Here is a 20,748-nt window from a genome sequence, read left to right on the forward strand (position 1 = left end):
TTCATTATGGTGGGTATCCGTATTGGTTCCCGCACATTCTCATTAGTTCACACATCATCAACAAGTCACATGTTCTATGCACTAATCACAATTTTTACACGTTTTCTTCTACACCCCAATTTTTACTAATACTCCCGTCACACCTTTTGTACCTTGCCATGTGGCAAACTCTTCTAGATTTAGGATGTTGACATCTTTTTTTGAAGGGAAATTTTAAATTTGAATTTCAAGAACTAGAGTTAGTTAACTTTAGTACAAGTTAACCTAATCTTGTTTACACTAATATTTTTGTTAGCTTAACATGCACCACAAACTATCAAATTGTATATATAATCTCCTTGTGTATAATTCCTCACTTTTGATAATACATGAGAATTTAGATTGAGTTTTCTCTCATTTTTCAAGAGTCTAGGAGTTTTTCTTTGAGTGCAACTCCATTTGCTTCTTTTATCAAGGATCTTTTCCTTGTAGTGAGAAACCTTCTTTGACTTATCTTCTACCTAGGAGTGACGCCACCATCTCGTGTCTATTCCATCATTTTCAACTTTTCCTTTTTCAAAAGACCTTGTGAACAATTTTCTTTTCAATAAAATTTATTTTGAACTCATTTATTATCTCTTTTCTTTTATTTAAATATATTAGCATGTGAGATAGAGGGTATCCCAATTACTATGCACAAAGAACAAGATTTGGCTAAAGGGTAAAAGATTGTTTAAATCAAAGAGCTTTATATGTGTTTACACTATTTGATTATTTGAATTTGAATGGACTTGTATCTTTCAACACTAACCATATTGTCACATTCATCAATAAGAGATGAAAAGGTACAAAAGGTGTATTGTGTGCGATTAGGTTACTAATATTGAATTTAAAAAAAATCAATGATTAGTTTGTCCATGGAAGTGGAATAAAAATTCCATTTTACATCCATTTATTTTGCTTCATTTGTCGATCAGACATTGAAATTTTTATTTTTTATTTTTACAAGTGGACATGGAAGGCCTTTTGGAATAATGAGTATGCTAGATTATTCCCGAGGTTCCTTTGCAACTTACTTTAAGCTACTTGACTTGATTTTTTTTTTGAGGTCCTTGACATCCCTTTCTACTCCACATATCAAGAAATCATAAATTCCCCTCAAGTAAACTATGATTCTTTATTGATTGTTAAGTCAAAAGACGATCTTGAATCCATTTAGTTTAGAATTTTAATACTAAGAAAAAAAAGTGTTTTTATAAGAGAACATATCTTCAAAAACATCTTCGAAAATATCTTTAAAAATACTTAGAAGTATAAGATGCAAATCGTCAATAAGACAATGTAAATTAGACAAAACATACAATTTGTCTCATACATTAAATGCTTATTATTTATTGGGACTAACAACCTATGTTGTACGGACATAGCCTAGGACTGTTGTGTCCCCGAGTTTGACACTTTTTAGGAGCGGACACACTATGGATGCACCTCGAACACTTCGACAGACCATGTCTACACAAATTAGACACGTCTCTATCACATACACCTACAAAATTGATGTGTCTCCATTGCGGACACCTACAAAACTAACGTGTCTCCATTGCGGACACTTGTAAATTAACACGTCTCCATCTCGATGTACTATTCGATACGTCGATTTAAGCTTTTTTGTTATTTAAAAAAGAAAAAATCTCAATAAAAACATAAACAAAAAAGGGATGATTTAAATTTTTTTTTTAAAAAAAGAAGAATAATAAATCTCAATAAAAGCATAAACAAAAAAGGGAGAATTTGAGATTTTTTTTAAAAAAATAAAAAAAAAATCTTGATAAAAATAGAAACAAAGAGAGTAAGATTTGAGATTTTTTTAAAAAAAGAAAAAATTGATAAAAATAGAAATAATGAAGAAAATTGTTTTATTTCTCTTTACTTAACTTTTACATAATAGAAAAGAAAAAAGTTTTAATAAAAATAAAAACAATGAAGGGAGGATTTGAGATTTAGAAAGAAAATTAGGAATATGATGTCTCTTAATAATTTTTTTTAGACCTAGTAGGTTATTGTTGTATTAATATATAATATTTTTGTCATGTTATTTATATTATATATTATATATATGTCGTGCCCATGTATCTTACGTTTTTTGGTTTTGTCATATCCTTATATCCGTATCCGTGTCGTGTTTTCGTATTGTGCCCGAATCCATGCTACATAGCTAACAACAAAGCCTCTTGAATGCTTCATTTCTTAATAGATCAAATTAGAAGATTATATTGGAACCCACAAATATGTTAAAGAGAACAAGATCATACTTTTCGTCAAGACCAAAGATAAAGATCCCTAAAATCACGGAGAAAAGCAAATAAAGTCATTGTTGCTGCACTCCACTGACATTACTTTTGCAAGTTCCATTTGGTATGAAAAGTTGATAAATAGCCTCCTTGATCACATAAGAGATATCATTTGGTGAAATGCATTTAATGCTCACATTAAACGAGTTGAATGGTTATCTGTCATCATAAGGAAAAATGATGAAGATAGACAAAAAAAACTTGTTAGTTGGACTTAAAGTGTTGCAACAATCATCTTATTCAAGCTACTATATAAGAAGACTCAAAGCTTAAGAAAGAAAAGACACATAATATACAAAAAAGACTTGTATAGAAAGAAACACTCTTTGTAAATTTATTCTTTATTGTAAAAAGTTTACTTCTCTATACTGGTTGTATAACGTCTAAGTGAAATGAACACTACATTTGTGTGACCTTAATAACCATTGTTATAAGGTTGTGCTTGGAGAGACTTATTTGAAAAAGAATACTTATTTTGAGCCTAGAGAGGCTTGTTTCAAAAAGAATACTTGTTTTGAGTTTGGAGAAGCTTGACTGTAAAAAAATATTTGGTTGGTAAGCCTAAAGAGATTTGTTGTTAAAAGAATACTTGGGTAACTGTTTGAAAAGGCAAGTTAAAGAATACTTAGGGTTGAGTTAGAAGTGACTTATTGAAAGAATACTTATATCTTCGTTTAAAGATAATGGAACTCAATTTGGTTTGATTAAGAACTAGATGTAGTCTCAATAGTTTAGATGAATCAAAATAAAAGTATCCAATGTTTCATCTGACTGCTCTTCGTGCTTCCTTTGACTAGCATTACTACTTCACTATGAAAAACATGCGGGTTTTTAATACACACTATTCAACCCCCTTCTAGTATTTATCTTTTCTCCACATTGATATACTATTTTTTTTTTTGGAATTCACAATGATAATGTCCCTCATACCTACCCCAAATCACTTTCATAAAAGTCCCCAAAACAAATCCCATAACCACTCAAAATCAACCCCAAATAACCACTAAATTCTAGCTAAAAGCCACAAAACCAGTAGCCCCTTCAATCTAGCAGCCCTAAACTAGCTACAAATAAGCACATAAAACCAACTTCAACTAACCACCCAAAACTCTACCTAAAAGCCCCCAAAAATCAACCATGAATTCATTGACACATTTTTTTGAAAAGTTTACGCCCATACAACAAGAACCCATAAACATAACAATTTTAACCATACCAACCCACAAAACACAAAGTGAAACTCAATAAAGCAAACCAACCAACTAGAACATAGTACAATGAGCCTAAATGAAGGAGAATTGAAGATTAGCACCTGGAAGCCTAAAGGAGAATTGAAGAAGAAGACCCCATTGTTACACCTCGCCAGAGTTCGCTAGACTTCATTGGAGTATTTTGAGTAGGTGGGGAGGGGGGGGGGGGGTGAAAACATCATTAGAGAGATCATCACACTTCTTTTCACTTGGGACAAGGATAATGAAACAATGGTAGCACATGCTCTGTTTTGTGCTTTGGCTCTAATAAAAGTACATTTTATGTCGAGTGTTTTGTCATACAACATAGAAAGATACATTCTATGTTGAGTAAGACAACACTCGACATATTACTTGACATAGAATGTGCTAGTAAAAGTCAAATATTGACTCATCTTAGCACATTCTATGTCAGGTGAGGTGTCACCCAACATAAAAATTCTTTCTATATTGGTCATTTCTATAACCGACATTGAAAGGTTGACAAATATTATAACTTTGCCACCGCCTCACATTCTTTGTCATGTGGATTACATCAGACATAGAATCCCCATCATAAAGACGTTATTTTCCACTAGTGGTTCTCTTGATTTTGGTAAGTGGAAATGGAACAATTTGATTCAAAGTTGGTTTTTGAATGTGTTGAAGAATATCTACCATTTGAGTCTCCAATATTATTTTCCATATATCAAATATTCATTAGAATGTTTCATTAAACACCAAATACATAAAACAATTTATATGTGTGAATATGACATATTCCCCTGCCATCATATCTTCATTCTCACATTTTTAATTGTAGGATTTTATTAGAATACAATCAAAGTTCCATATAGTTCAAACAAGAGGATAGACATGGGTTTATAAACACACATATAGTCTCCATTGGTAACAACCTTTTGAGAGATGACCAAAATCAAAACCATCAGGAATTAGGCATAAAATAGACAATATCTTACCAATGTGGAGACATATGTGTTTAAAAAACCCCTAATACACACCAAGTGATATCAGAGCTTCTAATTTGACTAAGTGATCGGCTTGGTGAGTGTGATGGAGTTGGTAGGTGGTTCTAGGCAGTAAATCCCTTCTGTCGAAATTCATTCTAATGATGAGTCCATATATGTAGGAAAGTCTTTCTAGTGACATAGAAGATTAAGAGACGTGTCCTATGTAACATCCCAAATTTTATTCAATGAAAAGAAATATTTTTTTATGTATTTATTATGTGAATAAGTATTTTATTTATGTATTTTACTATTTACGTATACGTATTTTTACTATTTATGTATACGTATTTTACTATTTATATATATGTATTTTACTATTTACGTATACGTATGTATGAATAGTATTTCACTATGCAATTGCACAGTGAAGGGCGGCACGAGGGACGCGGGTTCAAATTTTATAATAAATTTGAATATAATAATGAATAGTGCATAGTAATTTATAATATTATTTTAATGAATAGTGCATAGTGCATAGTAATTTATAATATTATTTTAATGAATAGTGCATAGTGCATAGTAACTTCAAAAATTCTATAAATAGGGACTTAAGGTTTTGAAAATTTAGAATTCTAGAGAGAAGGAAATTCTGGAGAAATAGAGAGAGAAAGTAAGAGAGAGAGAAGGAGAAAGAAAAGGAGGTTCTGCTCTAGTGTCTTGTTTAAGGAGAAAGATGAAGAGATTCTGCCCTAATTCCGATTCCTTTTAAGGAAAGATAGAGAGGAGGAGATTCTGCCCAAATTTCTGTAAACCCAGGTAAGGGGGGAGTGGGAAACCTCACTTGGGGGTGTGGGAATAATTGTTAAATAGTTTGTTTGTTGGATTGGCTCCCGATCCCTTGCCTGTTGTTTATTTCTTTGAATATGTATTATTGATGTGTTTTGTTTTATATCTTATTTATTTACATATTAGAATCTGTTATTTGAATGGAAGGCTAAGCCTCCTAAGTATTTATAAATTTGTAATCTATTATTTAAATGGAAGGCTGAGCCTCCTTATTATCTTATATTACCTTTTAAGCTTCCTACTTTACTTAAAAGATCTTAATATATTATTATTGAAAAATATGATACCTAAGCAACCTCTGGACTGTTGGATTGTTGGACTGTTGGATTGTTGGACTGTTGGACTGTTGGACTGTTTGGACTGTTGGACTGTTTGGACTGTTGGACTATTAAATTGGATTATTGAAATAATTCTTAATTATGAAATATGAATATGATATGTGTAACATGCTAAAGGTTGAGTCTGTGAATGTATGACATGCATCATATGCACATATTACTCCAGGTGTGCCGCTGAGGCCGCATACCCACGACTAACAAGGTGTACCTTTGGGTCACCCACGATATGCTAACGAGGTGTATGAACACCAATGATAGGTGTACCTTAGGGTCACCGACAATTGTATAGGTGTGCCTTCGGGTCACCAGTGATGAATTCTGCAACTTCCGTATGGCGCCACATGCATACATTAGTGAGTCAAGTCAAGAAAATCATTATACATAAGCATATATGTGAGATTGATTATATATGTGAATTATATTGCGTGTGTGTGTGCTATTTAACTTTTATTTCTATATCTGCAACTGAGTGAGAAGTTTCTCACTCCCTTGTCATTTTTGTGTATATTTAAATTATGATGCAGATAATTAGCATGAGGCTGAGGATGTTGGTGGTGAAGCTTAGGCTTCTGTTTGGGTTTCGCTCTGATAGGATGTGACATCGGGATTAGCTAGACTTATTGTTAAATTATTATTATTTTTCTTTTGTAATTTTTATGTTATTTATGTTGAAAGTGTGTATTTTTGTCATATTATAATTTTACTAAAAGATTATAAGTTAATTCCTAACTAGGAGGCTCTGCCACCTTTACTGGGATTAATCTATAATCTTTATTTTATTATTTCTTGACAATTTGATACTTACAGTATTTAAATTATGAATGTGCATCTTTTACCCAATGATACTTGAGATAATTATTTTATATTAGACTAAGAAAGAATTTATATATAGATGGTTTATATCTATTGTATTTATGTTGGGGTAGAGGGTGTCACATCCTACTATCCTGAGTTAACGATAGAGCGACGATGCAAGTACTTAGAGTGTTATTAAGCTCTATGGGCCACTGTTGAATATACTCATGGATTAACTTATGCTACAAAAGGGGTTAAACCATGATCCTTTGTTTGAGGGAATGATTGTTGGGATACAATTGAAGTCTGATGTTGTTCGAATGAGAGAATGAACATGAGTTTATAAAACACATGTAGTCCCCATTGGTAAGAGATCTTTAGGAAGGTGACTAAAAGAAAAATCATGAGGGTTTATGCCTAAAATGAAAAATATATTACAAATATGGGGACATGTGTGTGTGAATCTCTCAAATGCACAACAAATGATATTAGAGCCAATGGTCGACCAGGTAATCGGTGGATCCTAGTATATAATCTCTTATGTCAAAAGTCTTCCCAACTGTGGGTTCATATATTGAAGAGATTCCTCATGGTAACATGAAGGATTAGGAGGTGGGTCCCACTATTGTCAGTGAAGACACCCAATTTCGTCCGGGGGCATACAAACAAGGAAATGGACCTCTGTTATGAAGGGAAGGAGCTCTCGAAGCATGCAAACAACAGGATAGGACATCAGAAGGCATAAAGCCCAAATAAATTGGTTTTAGTGGCCTGGAACGGGCTGTTCCAAAATCAGAATGGGCCGTTCCAAGCCACAAAAAAAAGCCTAAAAACCTAGTCTGGAACGATCCGTTCCAAAACCAGAACGGGTCGTTCCAAACCAGGCAAAAGGCCTAAAAACCTTAGGCTGGAACGGGTCGTTCCTAAACCAGAACGGGCCGTTCCAAACTGCTAAATAGCCAAAAAAAACCTAGTTTGGAACAGGATGTTCTAGCAATGCATTTTTGTGTTAATCTCAACTCCAGAACGGACCGTTCTAGTTTCAGAACAGGCCGTTCCAAGGTAAGAATTTAACACATAACGTTCAGATCCATAACGGGCCGTTCCGAATTTGGAACAGGCCGTTCTGGCACCCTTCTGATGCCTATAAATAGACTGCTTGGGCACAGTTCTCAGGGCCTCAAAAATTTTGTCCAAGACTCCTTAGAGCTCGAAATTTCTCTCTCTCTCCCTCCTATTGTATTTCTTGAGATTTGTGAGGCATTTGTATAGTGTGAAAGGTTGCCACAAAGCACCTAGAATTTCCATATTGGAAGATTTAACAAAGCTTGCTATGAGGTATTTCAATCAATCTTCTTCTCTCTCTTTTATTTCTCATTTTTGATAAGTATCGTTATTTTAGAGTCAATTGTTTAATTTAAATTTCCCCTTTACTTTGTTTGCTTTATTTGTTTGGCTTTGATATCTGTTTGCTTGTTTAAATTCTGCACATGCTTGAATACAAATTGTACACAAACTTTTGCACACAACAGTTCCCCCTACACCCGGGGGCATGAGGGTATTAAACATAGGGAGTGGTTGACGTACGACCGGCCCAAGTTTGGCCTTGGAGCCTGCGAGCCTTGTTAGAAATCACACTCAAGGTGATAACCGGTTACTCTAGCCTAAAATACTGCGACAGACCTTAGAGTTTTCCAGGTGATGGCGACAAAGATACTGGGTCCCTATAATAGGGGCACCTTGGGGGCCTTAAAACCAGTGAGATTATAACTGTCCTATACAATGCACTTTTCTTACAGGGATCACAGACCAAGGATTTGAACGTGACTATCTGCGGGTGTACATTTGTTTGAGTATATGTGTGTTGCATTTGTTGTGTTCTCTTTTTGTTCATTTCAAATAGAGAGGAATTATAGACAAATAAACAGATATCAAATAAAAAAAACTAACACTCTTCTGTATATCCTAGCTCTAAAGCATTATATAGGATAGTTTGTTTCAAAAAGAAGAAAAACAAAAAAAATATATAGCAAAAATCATGCATCATAACCTATAGTAAAATAAAAAAAAAAACATGATAAAATTTAGGTAGAAAATAAATATCATGCATCTCCTAGGATAGTACATTAGCATGCATCCATTAGAGACGGAAGGCACATATAATAGTATGCAAAGAATGTTCTTTAAACAAAAATAAATGGGAATGATATTCATTGAATTTCTCAAGTGCCTTTGCATCCTACTTTACGTTTCATATAAATAGCACGCCTTCTTTGTAAATAATAAATAAGAATAAAAAGGGAAACCTAATCTGTGCGTGGTAACTGGATAATGGAAATTACTGTAATCAAATGCAAACCAGACACATCAAATCAGGGAACACTTATCAGTAATTGGAGGCATCACACGCCCAAATCAACGATTCAAACACCGAGACTTTCCCATGCAGAAACACAATTGCCGGGATAGGAGGAATGATCAAGAATGAAAGAATCCTTGCTTCTAGGGAATTACAAGACAAAACCCAATTGAAGATTAAAGGCATTGCATGATGAGGACCCGCTAGGATGAAAACCCATAAAGGGCATCCTAGGCAAAAATTAGGGTAAAGAAAAAAGAATCAAAATCCCGATAGGATACGTCCTATGCAAAAGTTAGGGATATATAAAAATAAGAAATGTCTATCTGAGTTGAAACCGAAAGGTGGCTCGAGTATTCCCTTCGGAAGCACGAATTCATAAAGGTTTCACTCCAAGTTCAAAACACCGACGTCCAAGCAAGTGGAACGGTTTTTTTTTTTTGATATTATCAAATCATCCATGACTCTCTAGGGGGCAACCTTCGTCTATCTCTCTGTGTATGAATCACGAACTCGGGGCACGCTCGGGCCTCCGAGCTTTGCTAAAGGGGCACGTGTAAATTGAAAGTATTTGTTTTAAATGCCATAACACTCTTTCATTTCTCTTCTCCCTTTAAATATTCACTCTAGGCCTCATCCATCAACCCTTAACAAACAAAATGTATTTGCGATAAAGATGTTACTCAATAATAGCATGAAAAGGATAAGAAAGGAACAATCAGGAATTCAAACATGACTAGGGTTTAATAAAAATAAGGTGTCCCACACAAACACTACAAAAATGAAAGCCCGGCAGAAACCCACTAAGGGGGCTGTGCAAAATTAGGGCGAGATCCGCTATAGGGCCCACAATCAAAAAAGGTAACCTAGGCAAAAGTAAGGATCAAAAGAAAAATGTCTGCTAGGAAACACATCTCAAGTGACCTAGGCAAAAGTTAAGATGTTAAAGCAGCAACCTGAGTTGAAAATCGAAAGGAAGCTCAGGGGAATCATTCAATCAGAGCACGACCCCAAGTCATCACTCCACTTTCCAAAAAGGCTAAAACACAATGATAGCTTCCTTGTAGCAAATCCGTTTTGTTTGATAACCCTAAACACCAAAGCCTACCTTGGCTAGCCATTCTTCTAAAAACTCCTTTTGAGAAAACCCCTTCTAACAACCCTTTTGAAAAAATAATTAAATACAAACATCCCTTCTTCTTTTTCTCTTAACCCTTATGGCATTAAAACGGTACCGAAAAGTTACACAGAAAATGCACAGTAAATACTCACAGAGGGAAGACAGAGATGTACCTGAACAGAGTCTAGAGACGTTTGACCAGATAATTAAGGAGCCACTAAGATCTTGGGTTCAAAAGAACATACCCCGGCAATGATCACAAATGACATGGATAAAAAGGAATCGTCAACATTAACCTTAACACGTACAGGTTAATTTCTCGACAAAAAAAAAATTGAATTGCATGTTTAGGACTAAACACATGAGCATAAACTACATCGCATGCATATGAGGTAGGGGCATATGGAAGGGCGTTACAAAAAAAATGGAATAAATAAAAGAATCATTCTTGTCTTGCATTTTCATTGCATCCATGCATCCATGCATTCTACTTGCTATGGGTCAGAAGAAGTCATCAGGACAAAGTACTCGTAAAAGCAAAATAGCCGAGCATGAGCCAAAGTGGTGTCAAACGGCAACCCCAAGTAATTCTATGTGCCCACTAAGCAAAGACATATCAATAGTGGAATAGAATGGAATCGACCAAACAAGCAAGTCTATAAGCATGAAGAGGTCACCACGCCTTACTTCTTCACCAAATGAAAGATGATCTAAGAGAATGCCAGACTAGGAATGGTTTCCTCACCAAAGCCAGGAGTGGCTTCCGAAATAATATTCATTAATAAAGATTCAGCAAATAACATCATCATGGGATGGGATCCCTCCACCAATGATGACAACACAAGATAAAACACAAAAAGGCAAGCTTCGTAAATGTTGAAAAAGTCGAAGCATTTTAAAAAATAGTAGAAAAACGCAAGCTTCAAACATGAAAGAGCCGAAGCTAAACAAAAATGAAATTCAGAAAAAAATCTATCACAAGCAGATGCCTGGAGAGGCATCACAATACTCACATGGCAAGGGCAGCACTAGAATCCCTGTCACCCATCAACTCCTTTGCCCACCAGCACAAGGGCACCACCTACGAGCAATCCTCGTCTTCATCAGACGTCCTCGCCAAAGAAAAGGGGCAAGCAAATACTCACCATCAACAGCCAGTCTGGAGAGACCGGCATAACAATACTCACCATCAACTGGCGATCTGGAGAGGCTGGCATAACAATACTCACCATCAGCAGGCGGCCTGGAGAGGCTGGCACAACAATACTCACACCATCAACAGGCGGCCTGGAGAGGCCGGCACAACAATACTCACACCATCAACAAGCGACCTTGAGAGGCTCGCACAACAATACTCACAATATCAGCAGGCGGCCTAGAGAGGCCGACACAACAATACTCACCATTAGAAACTGGCCTGGAGAGGCCGACACAACAATACTCACCATTAGCAACCGGCCTGGAGAGGCCGACACAATAATACTCACTATCAGCAAGTGGCCTGGAGAGGATGACACAACAATACTTACCATCAGCAACCGGCCTGAAGAGGCTGACACAACAATACTTACCATCAACAACCGTCCTGGAGAGGCCGACAGAACAATACTCACTATCAGCAAGTGGCCTAGAGAGGCTGACACAACAATACTTACCATCAGCAACCGGCCTGAAGAGGCTGACACAACAATACTTACCATCAACAACCGTCCTGGAGAGGCCGACACAACAATACTCACTATCAGCAAGTGGCCTAGAGAGGCTGACACAACAATACTTACCATCAGCAACCGGCCTGAAGAGGCTGACACAACAATACTTACCATCAACAACCGTCCTGGAGAGGCCGACACAACAATACTCAAAACTTCAGCAATTGGCCTAGAGAGGCCAGCATAATAATACTCCCTCTTCAACAAGCTATGAATAAAAGAACGCATTATCACAAGAGAAACAATAGAACATCTACTTGAAGACTGAAGATCAGGTGTACAATTTGTCAGCCTTGTTACCTAATAGAGTACGCAACTAACACTCAACTCCTCTAAAAGGATGAGGATACGAGAAAATACACCTATCCAAGAGAAACAAACGTAGAAGTGCCAACACCAAAGAGATAAAGAGAAGACCCGAACGAAATGTCTACGTCTTTACTTGCCTTTGGAAAAGCAACACATTATTATTCCAAAGGACAAGTAAAGAGGGGCAACTGTAGACACCCAATTTTGTCCGGGGGCATACAAACAAGGAAATGGACCTCTGTTATGAAGGGAAGGAGCTCCCGAAGCATGTAAACAATAGGATAGGACATCAGAAGGCCTAAAGCCTAAATAAATTGGTTTTAGTGGCCTAGAACGGGCTGTTCCAAAATCGAAACGGGCCATTCTAAGCCACAAAAAAGGCCTAAAAACCTAGTCTGGAACGGACAATTCCAAAACCAGAACGGGCCGTTCCAAACCAGGCAAAAGGCTTAAAAATCTTAGGCTGGAACGAGCCATTCCTAAGCCAGAACGGGCCATTCCAAACTACTAAATAGCCTAAAAAAACCTAGTTTGGAACGGGTCGTTCTAGCAATGCATTTTTGTGTTAGTCTCAACCCCAGAACGGGCCGTTCTGGTTTCAGAACAGGCTGTTCCAGGATAAGAATTTAACACATAATGTTCATATCCAGAATGGGTCGTTTCGAATTTGGAACGGGCCGTTCTGGCATCCTTCTGATGCCTATAAATAGATCGCTTGGGCACAGTTCTCAAAGCCTTTCGTCCAAGACTCCTCAAGGCTCGAAATTTCTCTCTCTCTCCCTCCTATTGTATTTCTTGAGATTTGTGAGGCATTTGTGTAGTGTGAAAGGTTGCCACAAAGCACCTAGAATTTCCATATTGGAAGATTTAACAAAGCTTGCTACGAGGTATTTCAATCAATCTTCTTCTCTCTCTTTTATTTCTCATTTTTGATAAGTATCGTTATAATAAAAGTAATCATGTAGATATTTTAGAGTTAATTGTTTAATTTAAATTTCAAGCATGTAAATAACCATCAATAAAAGGGGATTTAATATTTATATTATTATTGTTTATAATGTTAACTTTGTCATAGGGTACCGATTAAGGGCATTGTAGGGGTGTTTAATACCTTCTTTACACGTAACTGATCCCCAAACCCAATTCTGGTTATTAAGGCCATTATTGGACTTTAAAAAAACCTTTTCTTTTTCCAATGTTTTGAGTAAAACATTGATGGCGACTCCTAGGAACCTATTTTCAAAACCATTGATTAAGGATTAGTCTGGCGTCCGGACATTCCTTAATTGATGAGATTTTCAAAAGGATGTCTAAATCATAGGTCGCGAGATCAGAAATTTTCGAGTTGTGATAGTGAGTTAATGATGGAGTGACAATGCAAGTACTTAAAACATGATTAAGCTCTATGGGCCACCATTGGATAATACTCATGGACTAGTAGTTTCTGATGCAAAAGGGGTAAAATCATGGTCCTTTGTTTGAGAAAAAGATTGTTAAGATATAATCAAAGTTTCACATCATTTGAATAAAAGGGTGGATATGAGTTTATATACACATAGTATCTCCATTGTTAAGAGACCTTTTGGGAGATGACCAAAAGCAAAATCATGAGGGTTTAAATCTAAAGTGGATAATATCTTACCAATGTGGAGATATATGTCTGTATGAAAACCCCGGTGCTCAACAGATCCCAAAGCAAGTATCTTCACAAGCAGGGGAAAAACCAATTTCTATTGTTGCAAGGACAATCTACAAAGAAGATACCCTTTGAGTTGTCAAAAATATTGTAAGCACCAATCACTTAGTCCCATGCCTTTTAAATCCTTATATACTTGACCATGAGTAAATTTGTGTAAAACATTACAACAACTTGAAGAAGACCATACAATTGCATAATTTCTTGCCAAATTTGGTTTTGACTCTTCTAAAGTGAGGGACGTGCTTTAGAAGATAAAATATACTCACAATTGTTGATTATTAAATCAACGGTTAAAATTTGGAATAAAATTAAATTCTTGCAAAATAAAATCTAAAACCAATTTTAATATCAATCGCTAATCTTTTAATCAATGATATTATTACATTTTATTCTCTAAAATACAATTTTCTCGCTTTAAAGGAACTAGACCCCAAATCTTTGTCTTGCTTTCATTTTGATATATATGTTGCTATCTTTTTTTGTGGCTGCTTTCATTTTAACATTCATATGCTGCTACCTTTTATGTTGTTGCTAGTGCAGGACATGTAATAATGGCTAAAATTCTATGTAGCATATTTGCTTTTCACAACTCTAATAACTAGATTGTTCCACCAATTAAAGAATGTTTACAACCTTAATGCTGGCAAATTTGTTTCTAAGTTTAAATATCACTAGTATTTTTACACTATTAGAATTTCACTTATTACATGTGACTTTTCCTACGAATTTTTATGAAAAATTTGCAGGAAACGTTGTTCCTACAAATTTTTCTGCGAAATTTTATCTATAAGTAATACCTTCGTAGATAATATATTTTTGCAAATTTTAAAATTCGCAGGAAATTTTCCTGCGAAATTTCTTGCGAAAAAAATTTACAGGAAAGTTTCCTGCAAATTTTTTCGCAAGAAATTTTGCAGGAATATTTTTTAAGAAAAAAATTAAAGAAATTACTATAAATTCTATAAATAATTCTTCAACTTTCAAATACTTACAATGAATTCATCCGAAACATTTGTTTTCATGCCTTCAACATGTAATACATAATCTTTTAAATTCTAAGATTGTAGATTATAAGCCTAACACTTAACCATACAAATCAACTTATAAGGTAAGTGTTGCCCAACTTATATACTCTTTAATTGTTTTATTTTCGATCGATGCGGGACTTGAAGTGTTTTTAAAATATTAAACTTATAAATTTAAATATATTTTTTTTATTTTTCCTGCGGATTAAAGTTTGCAGGAAAATTCGCAGGAAAAGTTACCTGCAAAATGTTTCTACTATTTAGTAAACATTACTTGCGAATTTATTTTTGCAAGAAAATCTTCAAGAAACAAAATAAAATTCTTACAATATTTTCTGCAAATTTTTACCATGGAAAAAAATTTCTATGATCATTAAAATTGTAGCAAAATTTGTAAGAAATATCTGTAAATTATTTTTCGCAGATAAATTCGCAAAAACTTTCTGCGAATATTTTTTTGCAGGAAAATTCGTAGGAAAATAATATTTGTCTAGTAGTGTTATCTGTGTAATACAGATAAAATATGTATTATATATAACTAAAATTTATAACAAACTATATCATAAATTGTATTTAAAATTTTTATAAATATTTTTTAAACATATAAATTATATTGTAGATGTATGATAAATAATTTATATTTAGTTCAATATTATTTTTATTTATTGATAATTTATTTTAAAAATACTAAAATTTAATTTACAAATAATTATGATAAATGAAAATCAAATTAGATAAAAAAGTTATTAAAAATTTGACCTTCTAATCAAAGAAAATTTTTTAAAAATATTCTTGTATAAAATAAATATATAAAAATTGATTCATCATGTAAAAGGTGTCTTCATGAAATTCTCAAGGTTATCTAATCTTCATGCATTTAACTAATAAAAACTTTCAATTACCAACTAAAATTACATATCATAATTTAATGTATTTGCCTTCGATTACCAACTACTTATCACTTTTCTATTTTTTTTATTAAACATATAACATTTTCTATTTTAGAGATAAAAAATAGCAACTTTTGACTTTGCTCACAGGTATTTTATTATCATCAAGTTGGAAACCAACAACAATAAAAACCTGTAAAGATTTTCTTTACGGGACACAATTTTTTTTAACAAAAATGCTAAAAACACCCATTACTAACCCTAGTTATACACATATAAACATGTTATATCTTGCACAAAATTTTTAACAAAATGAAATACACAATAGAATTTATGTTATATCTTACATATAAAATATGTTAATGTAGACATGTGTTGCACTGTACTAACCCTAGTTATACACATATATAAACATGCTTCCATAAGGATACTTTCATAAAAATTAAAATAAAATAAAATTAGGATATGTGAATATATAGAGAAAAGGGATGTGAGAATAATATGTCCTACATGTATTTGGAACGGAACCTTGTAGTTGATTTTGAATTTTCATACCTAAGCTGCTGGGAGTTCCATGCTTGAAGACTTAATGTTTTTTTATTTAATTTTAAAATAAACTTATAAATTATGGTTAAGTTTATTTAAGTATGTATGAAACAAGAAAATAATCTATTTAAGTATGTAATAATTTAGTGCCTCTGCAACATAATTGCTCAGCTCGAAACTGAGTGCACGTTGACAAATGTCTAGACATTATGCTAGCTAATTTTTAAAACTTTTAAAATACTAAACTGAAGAATAATATTTTATAATATACATTTTAAAATAAGTAGCAAATAAAATATATTTTAAGGAGAGATGGGTCTTAATGGGAAGGATGTGCGGTATTATAGATTATTGAAAAGTTGAAAAGGAAGACTATTGAGTGAAGTTTTATTAAATTCTAAGATCTGTCAGTATATATTGCACAAAAATACATCACGACATTGTGCCAAACGTATATATATTAAGTCGAGAAATCTTACAATTTAATATTATTTTTTCTTAACAATTATAAGGTTCAAAATGCTGTCCAATTAGACCAACTTGCATTAAGATAAAAAATAATTGTAATGATTATCCTATGAATCACCTAAGCCTATATTAACAAACTTCGTTTTTGTTTCGATTTCATAGTATTTCCATGTGACACGTGTTTTAACAACTCTTTATTTAGAGACGATGGAAAACAACGTTATTGTTTTCTACACCTTGTATTCTTCTCATGTAATCATGTCACTCGTAGCACTCCAACATATAATTTTATTCCTTCTTGAAAACCCAGCTTTACCAATAAAATTTGTTGAAGTTCTTTGGACCATGATGTACCAGAAATCAACTATATGCATACCGCTGAACAAGCAAAAAACCAAAGAGCCACGTGCACTTGTTTTATATGTGAAGCATGCAAAGTGGAGCAAATTATGAGACATCCTCTAGTGCATCAAAGTTTTGTCTAGCCAACTTTTTCTATGTTCACACTGGATTTTCATCCCACCTACCATAGCAGTACTTCTAACTCTAAGCTCAGTCACAGAATAGGACATGCTAGAACATGAAAAAGAAGGAAAAAGAAGCACTCTTTTTATGTAACAAAACCATACATTCTGCCTTTTAATAGCATCACACCATGGGATATAACCATGTATAGCCTTATCATTACATGTGGAATATGGTAAGGCCACAACCACCCCACTAGTGCTAAATTCACACCCCTTTTTCCCTTTAAGATTTGTATATAAACAAGGTGATGCTGGTCCATGGAACTCAGTGTGCTATAGCAAACCAAATTGTTATAGAAGTAGTAAGTGATTGATCAGTGTGAGCACATTTTGAAAGAATGGTGAGGGACATGAAGGTTAGAGCCTTATTTGTGACAGTGGTGGTGCTTGTGTTGGCATCAGAGGAGGTGATTTTGGAGGCTGAGGGTGCTGGAGAATGTGGAAGGACCCCTATAGGGTCTGCAGCAGCAAGCCTAAGTCCATGCTTGGGTGCTGTTAGCAATGTGAAGGCAAAGGTTCCTTTGGCATGTTGTGCCAGAGTTGGTGCTTTGCTCAGGACTGCTCCAAGGTGCCTCTGTGCTGTTCTTCTGTCACCTCTTGCAAAGCAAGCCAAGATCAACCCTGCCACTGCCATCACCATTCCAAAGAGATGCAACATCAGGAACCGACCTGCTGGAAAGAAATGTGGAAGTAAGTAATTAACCACTACCTACTTCAACTTCAACTTCATTCTCATCATTTTCAAATTTAGCATGTGTTGAAATTTTCTGTCTGGAAAATTTTATACTTAGTAAAATGAGAAGCTTTTTAGAGAGACCAGCATAAATGAAAAGCTTGTTTTCCTGGATTAGACATTCCAGAGCTAGGTTTTAAATTTCGCAGATGCAATCATTGTGGCTGCAGAAACTTCAAAAACCTTGATGTTGTTGTTGAAAACCGTTTGCTTAAACCCTTGTTTATGAAAAATTGTTTCAGTGATTAAAAATGACTAAAACAATGCCGGTCCAGATAATGTCAATGTATTTCAGCAGAATAATGATTAAATATGTGAATACTACTTCGAATGGTTATTCTCTGTTTTCTTTTTCTTTTTTTAAAATATTATAATCAGCTTAGTAGTTAGAATTTAGATAACATGCATAAAATTTTAGTTTCAAGCTCTAATGCCATCATTGAAATTTTGATAAATAAAAAATAATTCTCTATTTTCTTTCAAAAATAAGCATAAAATGGTTATTCTATGCTTGTAAGAGATAGGTAGAATAATGATTAAATATTTAACACGAACAGAACTTGCATGTGTGCAAATTCTAAAAACTTGTCCAGAAAAATAGAAGAAAATAAAAGTTTGCTAATGTCTTACTAATTACCAACTTTACCATTGAGATATGCTTGAATAAATTTATTAATAAACACTTATAGGAAAAATAAATTAAAAATATTTTCTATTAAGTTAAAATTATATATGTATAAACTAAAATTAATTTATGTTTAAACTAATTTGTAGAAATTCTCTCGTATTAATTTTTCTAAAATTTTATTTTTAATTTATACATAAATTAATTTTAATTTATAAAAAGATATATTTTTTTTATTCTTGTTTTCTTCTCCTACAAGAAAAATTTATACAAATAAACTTATATTATAACATGAGCATGACAATATTGATTTTCTGTCCTGTGATTCTTCTTTTGAGCAAATCCTTAACGTGGTTAATTAATTAACCTTGCCTTTTTCTCTTTACAGGGTACACCCTACCATGAAATCAGAACATTAGAATAATATGATGTATGCAGTGTTGACCAGTTTAGAGAGCTAAATAAGTTCAGTCACATGGCATCTTCTACCAGAAGAGTGACCTGTTTCGACTGTGGCATAATGTTTTCTGTGTATTGTTATTTGTTACAATCACATAGTTTGATGTCTTGTTTGTTATGATTATATTAATGATTACTGTTATCTACTCCAACTTACCATTTCTCCCCCCTTTCTTCATTACAATTTTCAAGAATTTATGATTATCTGTTAAGTGAGACCCTACAGACTACACTAGCTACAGTTGCAAATTTTGGGGAAATTTAAATGAACTTATGACATTGTTTTCATTATAAGAAATTCTTATGTTTGGAATATTAATCTGGTTCGATATAAATTAAAAGTACTATTGAGACTATTAAAAACAAAGAATTATTTTTGATAAAAAAAATTCTCAAAAACATTTATAAATTTGTATATAAACAAGTTCTATGTTGCTATTAGGATCAATAGACTTATATCCAAACAAGTTTTATGTTGCAATCAGGATCAAGATGACACACAAAATAAAAGAAAAACAATTGTATAACAGAGGAGAAACTACAGATTTTTTATTTTTATTTTTTAAAAAGGAGAGGTGGAGGGGGGTCTTAAAGATTCATTTACTAAATATATAAAATTAATATAACTTAAAAATTGTTTATAATACTCCTGAAAAGAAAAAAAAAATTGATCTACAATATTTATTTATTATTTTATTTTTAAAGATTTTATTATTGAACAAGTGTTAATATTTTTTAAGTAAAGAGAACGATTAATTTTTTCTTTATCTTTTCAGATTTACAATGGTGGGTCTAGCGTCAAATACTGTGAAGAATCAAATTTACATAATTATTTTGGTAGAAAGTATTTAGTTGATTGAATTTTTAAACAAAAGATTATTTATTATTTTATTATTATTACTATTTTGATTATATTTTATTATGTTGGTTTTTTTTTTTTTTTTTAACTATAGTTAACTTGAAAATCTAATGGCAACATAAGATAAACAATCTATTAGGTAACTGTCCTAGAAAGTTTTGTAATAGAGAATTAGATTCTTGGTTCATCATGACAATTTCTAAATTTATATATTTTTTTTATTATTGGTATGCATTTTTCATGTCAGCTTGTCGAATATCAATTACAATGATAGGCCACCTATTTAATTTTTGGTGTGATAGTTGAGTAGATTCGAGACTAAGAACTATATATAGGAGTACGTTTCTTTAAATTTATTTGGTTTTATAACTCATATTTTATATTAAATTTTAATGAATTAATTGTTAAATTTAAAGTTTTTAATATATATATTAAATTTGTAAATTTTTTTGAAAATTAAAAATTATTTAATACTTTGTTTCATTAATTCAAATAAACGTAGTATCAAATGAATTAATAAATGAAATAAAGTATCAAATAATTTTTAAATTTTTTTAAAAATTTGCATACTTGATCTATGTATTAAAAACTTTAAATTCAACCGTTAGTTCGTCGAAAATTGATATAAAACATTAATTATTGAATATAGTAAATCTAGGTAGACTTGATTTATGTAGTTGTATGATTTGTTTGTTTGACATGGAAGAAATTAACTGTCTAACCCCATAAATATTTGAAATCCAGATATAAAAGATTTATTGAAGTAGGAAAATAGGAATTAGAGTTAAAAGTTAGATGTAAAATCCAAAACTTAGGATGTCTAACCCCATAAATATTTGAAATCCAGATATATATAAAAGATTTATTGAAGTAGGAAAATAGGAATTAGAGTTAAAAGTTAGATGTAA

General features: G+C 33.0%; 1 protein-coding gene across 1 annotated transcript; it reads left to right on the plus strand.

Moving 5' to 3' along the window:
* The first annotated feature begins 17,403 nt into the window (after positions 1 to 17,403).
* On the plus strand, positions 17,404 to 19,133 carry LOC109810827 (Bifunctional inhibitor/lipid-transfer protein/seed storage 2S albumin superfamily protein). Its single transcript, XM_020374400.3, has 2 exons — positions 17,404 to 17,854; positions 18,911 to 19,133. Exons 1-2 carry the CDS (start codon positions 17,503 to 17,505, stop codon positions 18,925 to 18,927), a joined length of 369 nt encoding a protein of 122 aa, XP_020229989.1. The 5' UTR covers positions 17,404 to 17,502; the 3' UTR covers positions 18,928 to 19,133.
* The last annotated feature ends 1,615 nt before the right edge of the window (positions 19,134 to 20,748 follow it).

The sequence above is a fragment of the Cajanus cajan genome, chromosome 5 (genome assembly GCF_000230855.2).
Source record: "Cajanus cajan strain Asha chromosome 5, NIPB_CcT2T_4, whole genome shotgun sequence".
Taxonomy (NCBI): Eukaryota; Viridiplantae; Streptophyta; class Magnoliopsida; order Fabales; family Fabaceae; genus Cajanus; species Cajanus cajan.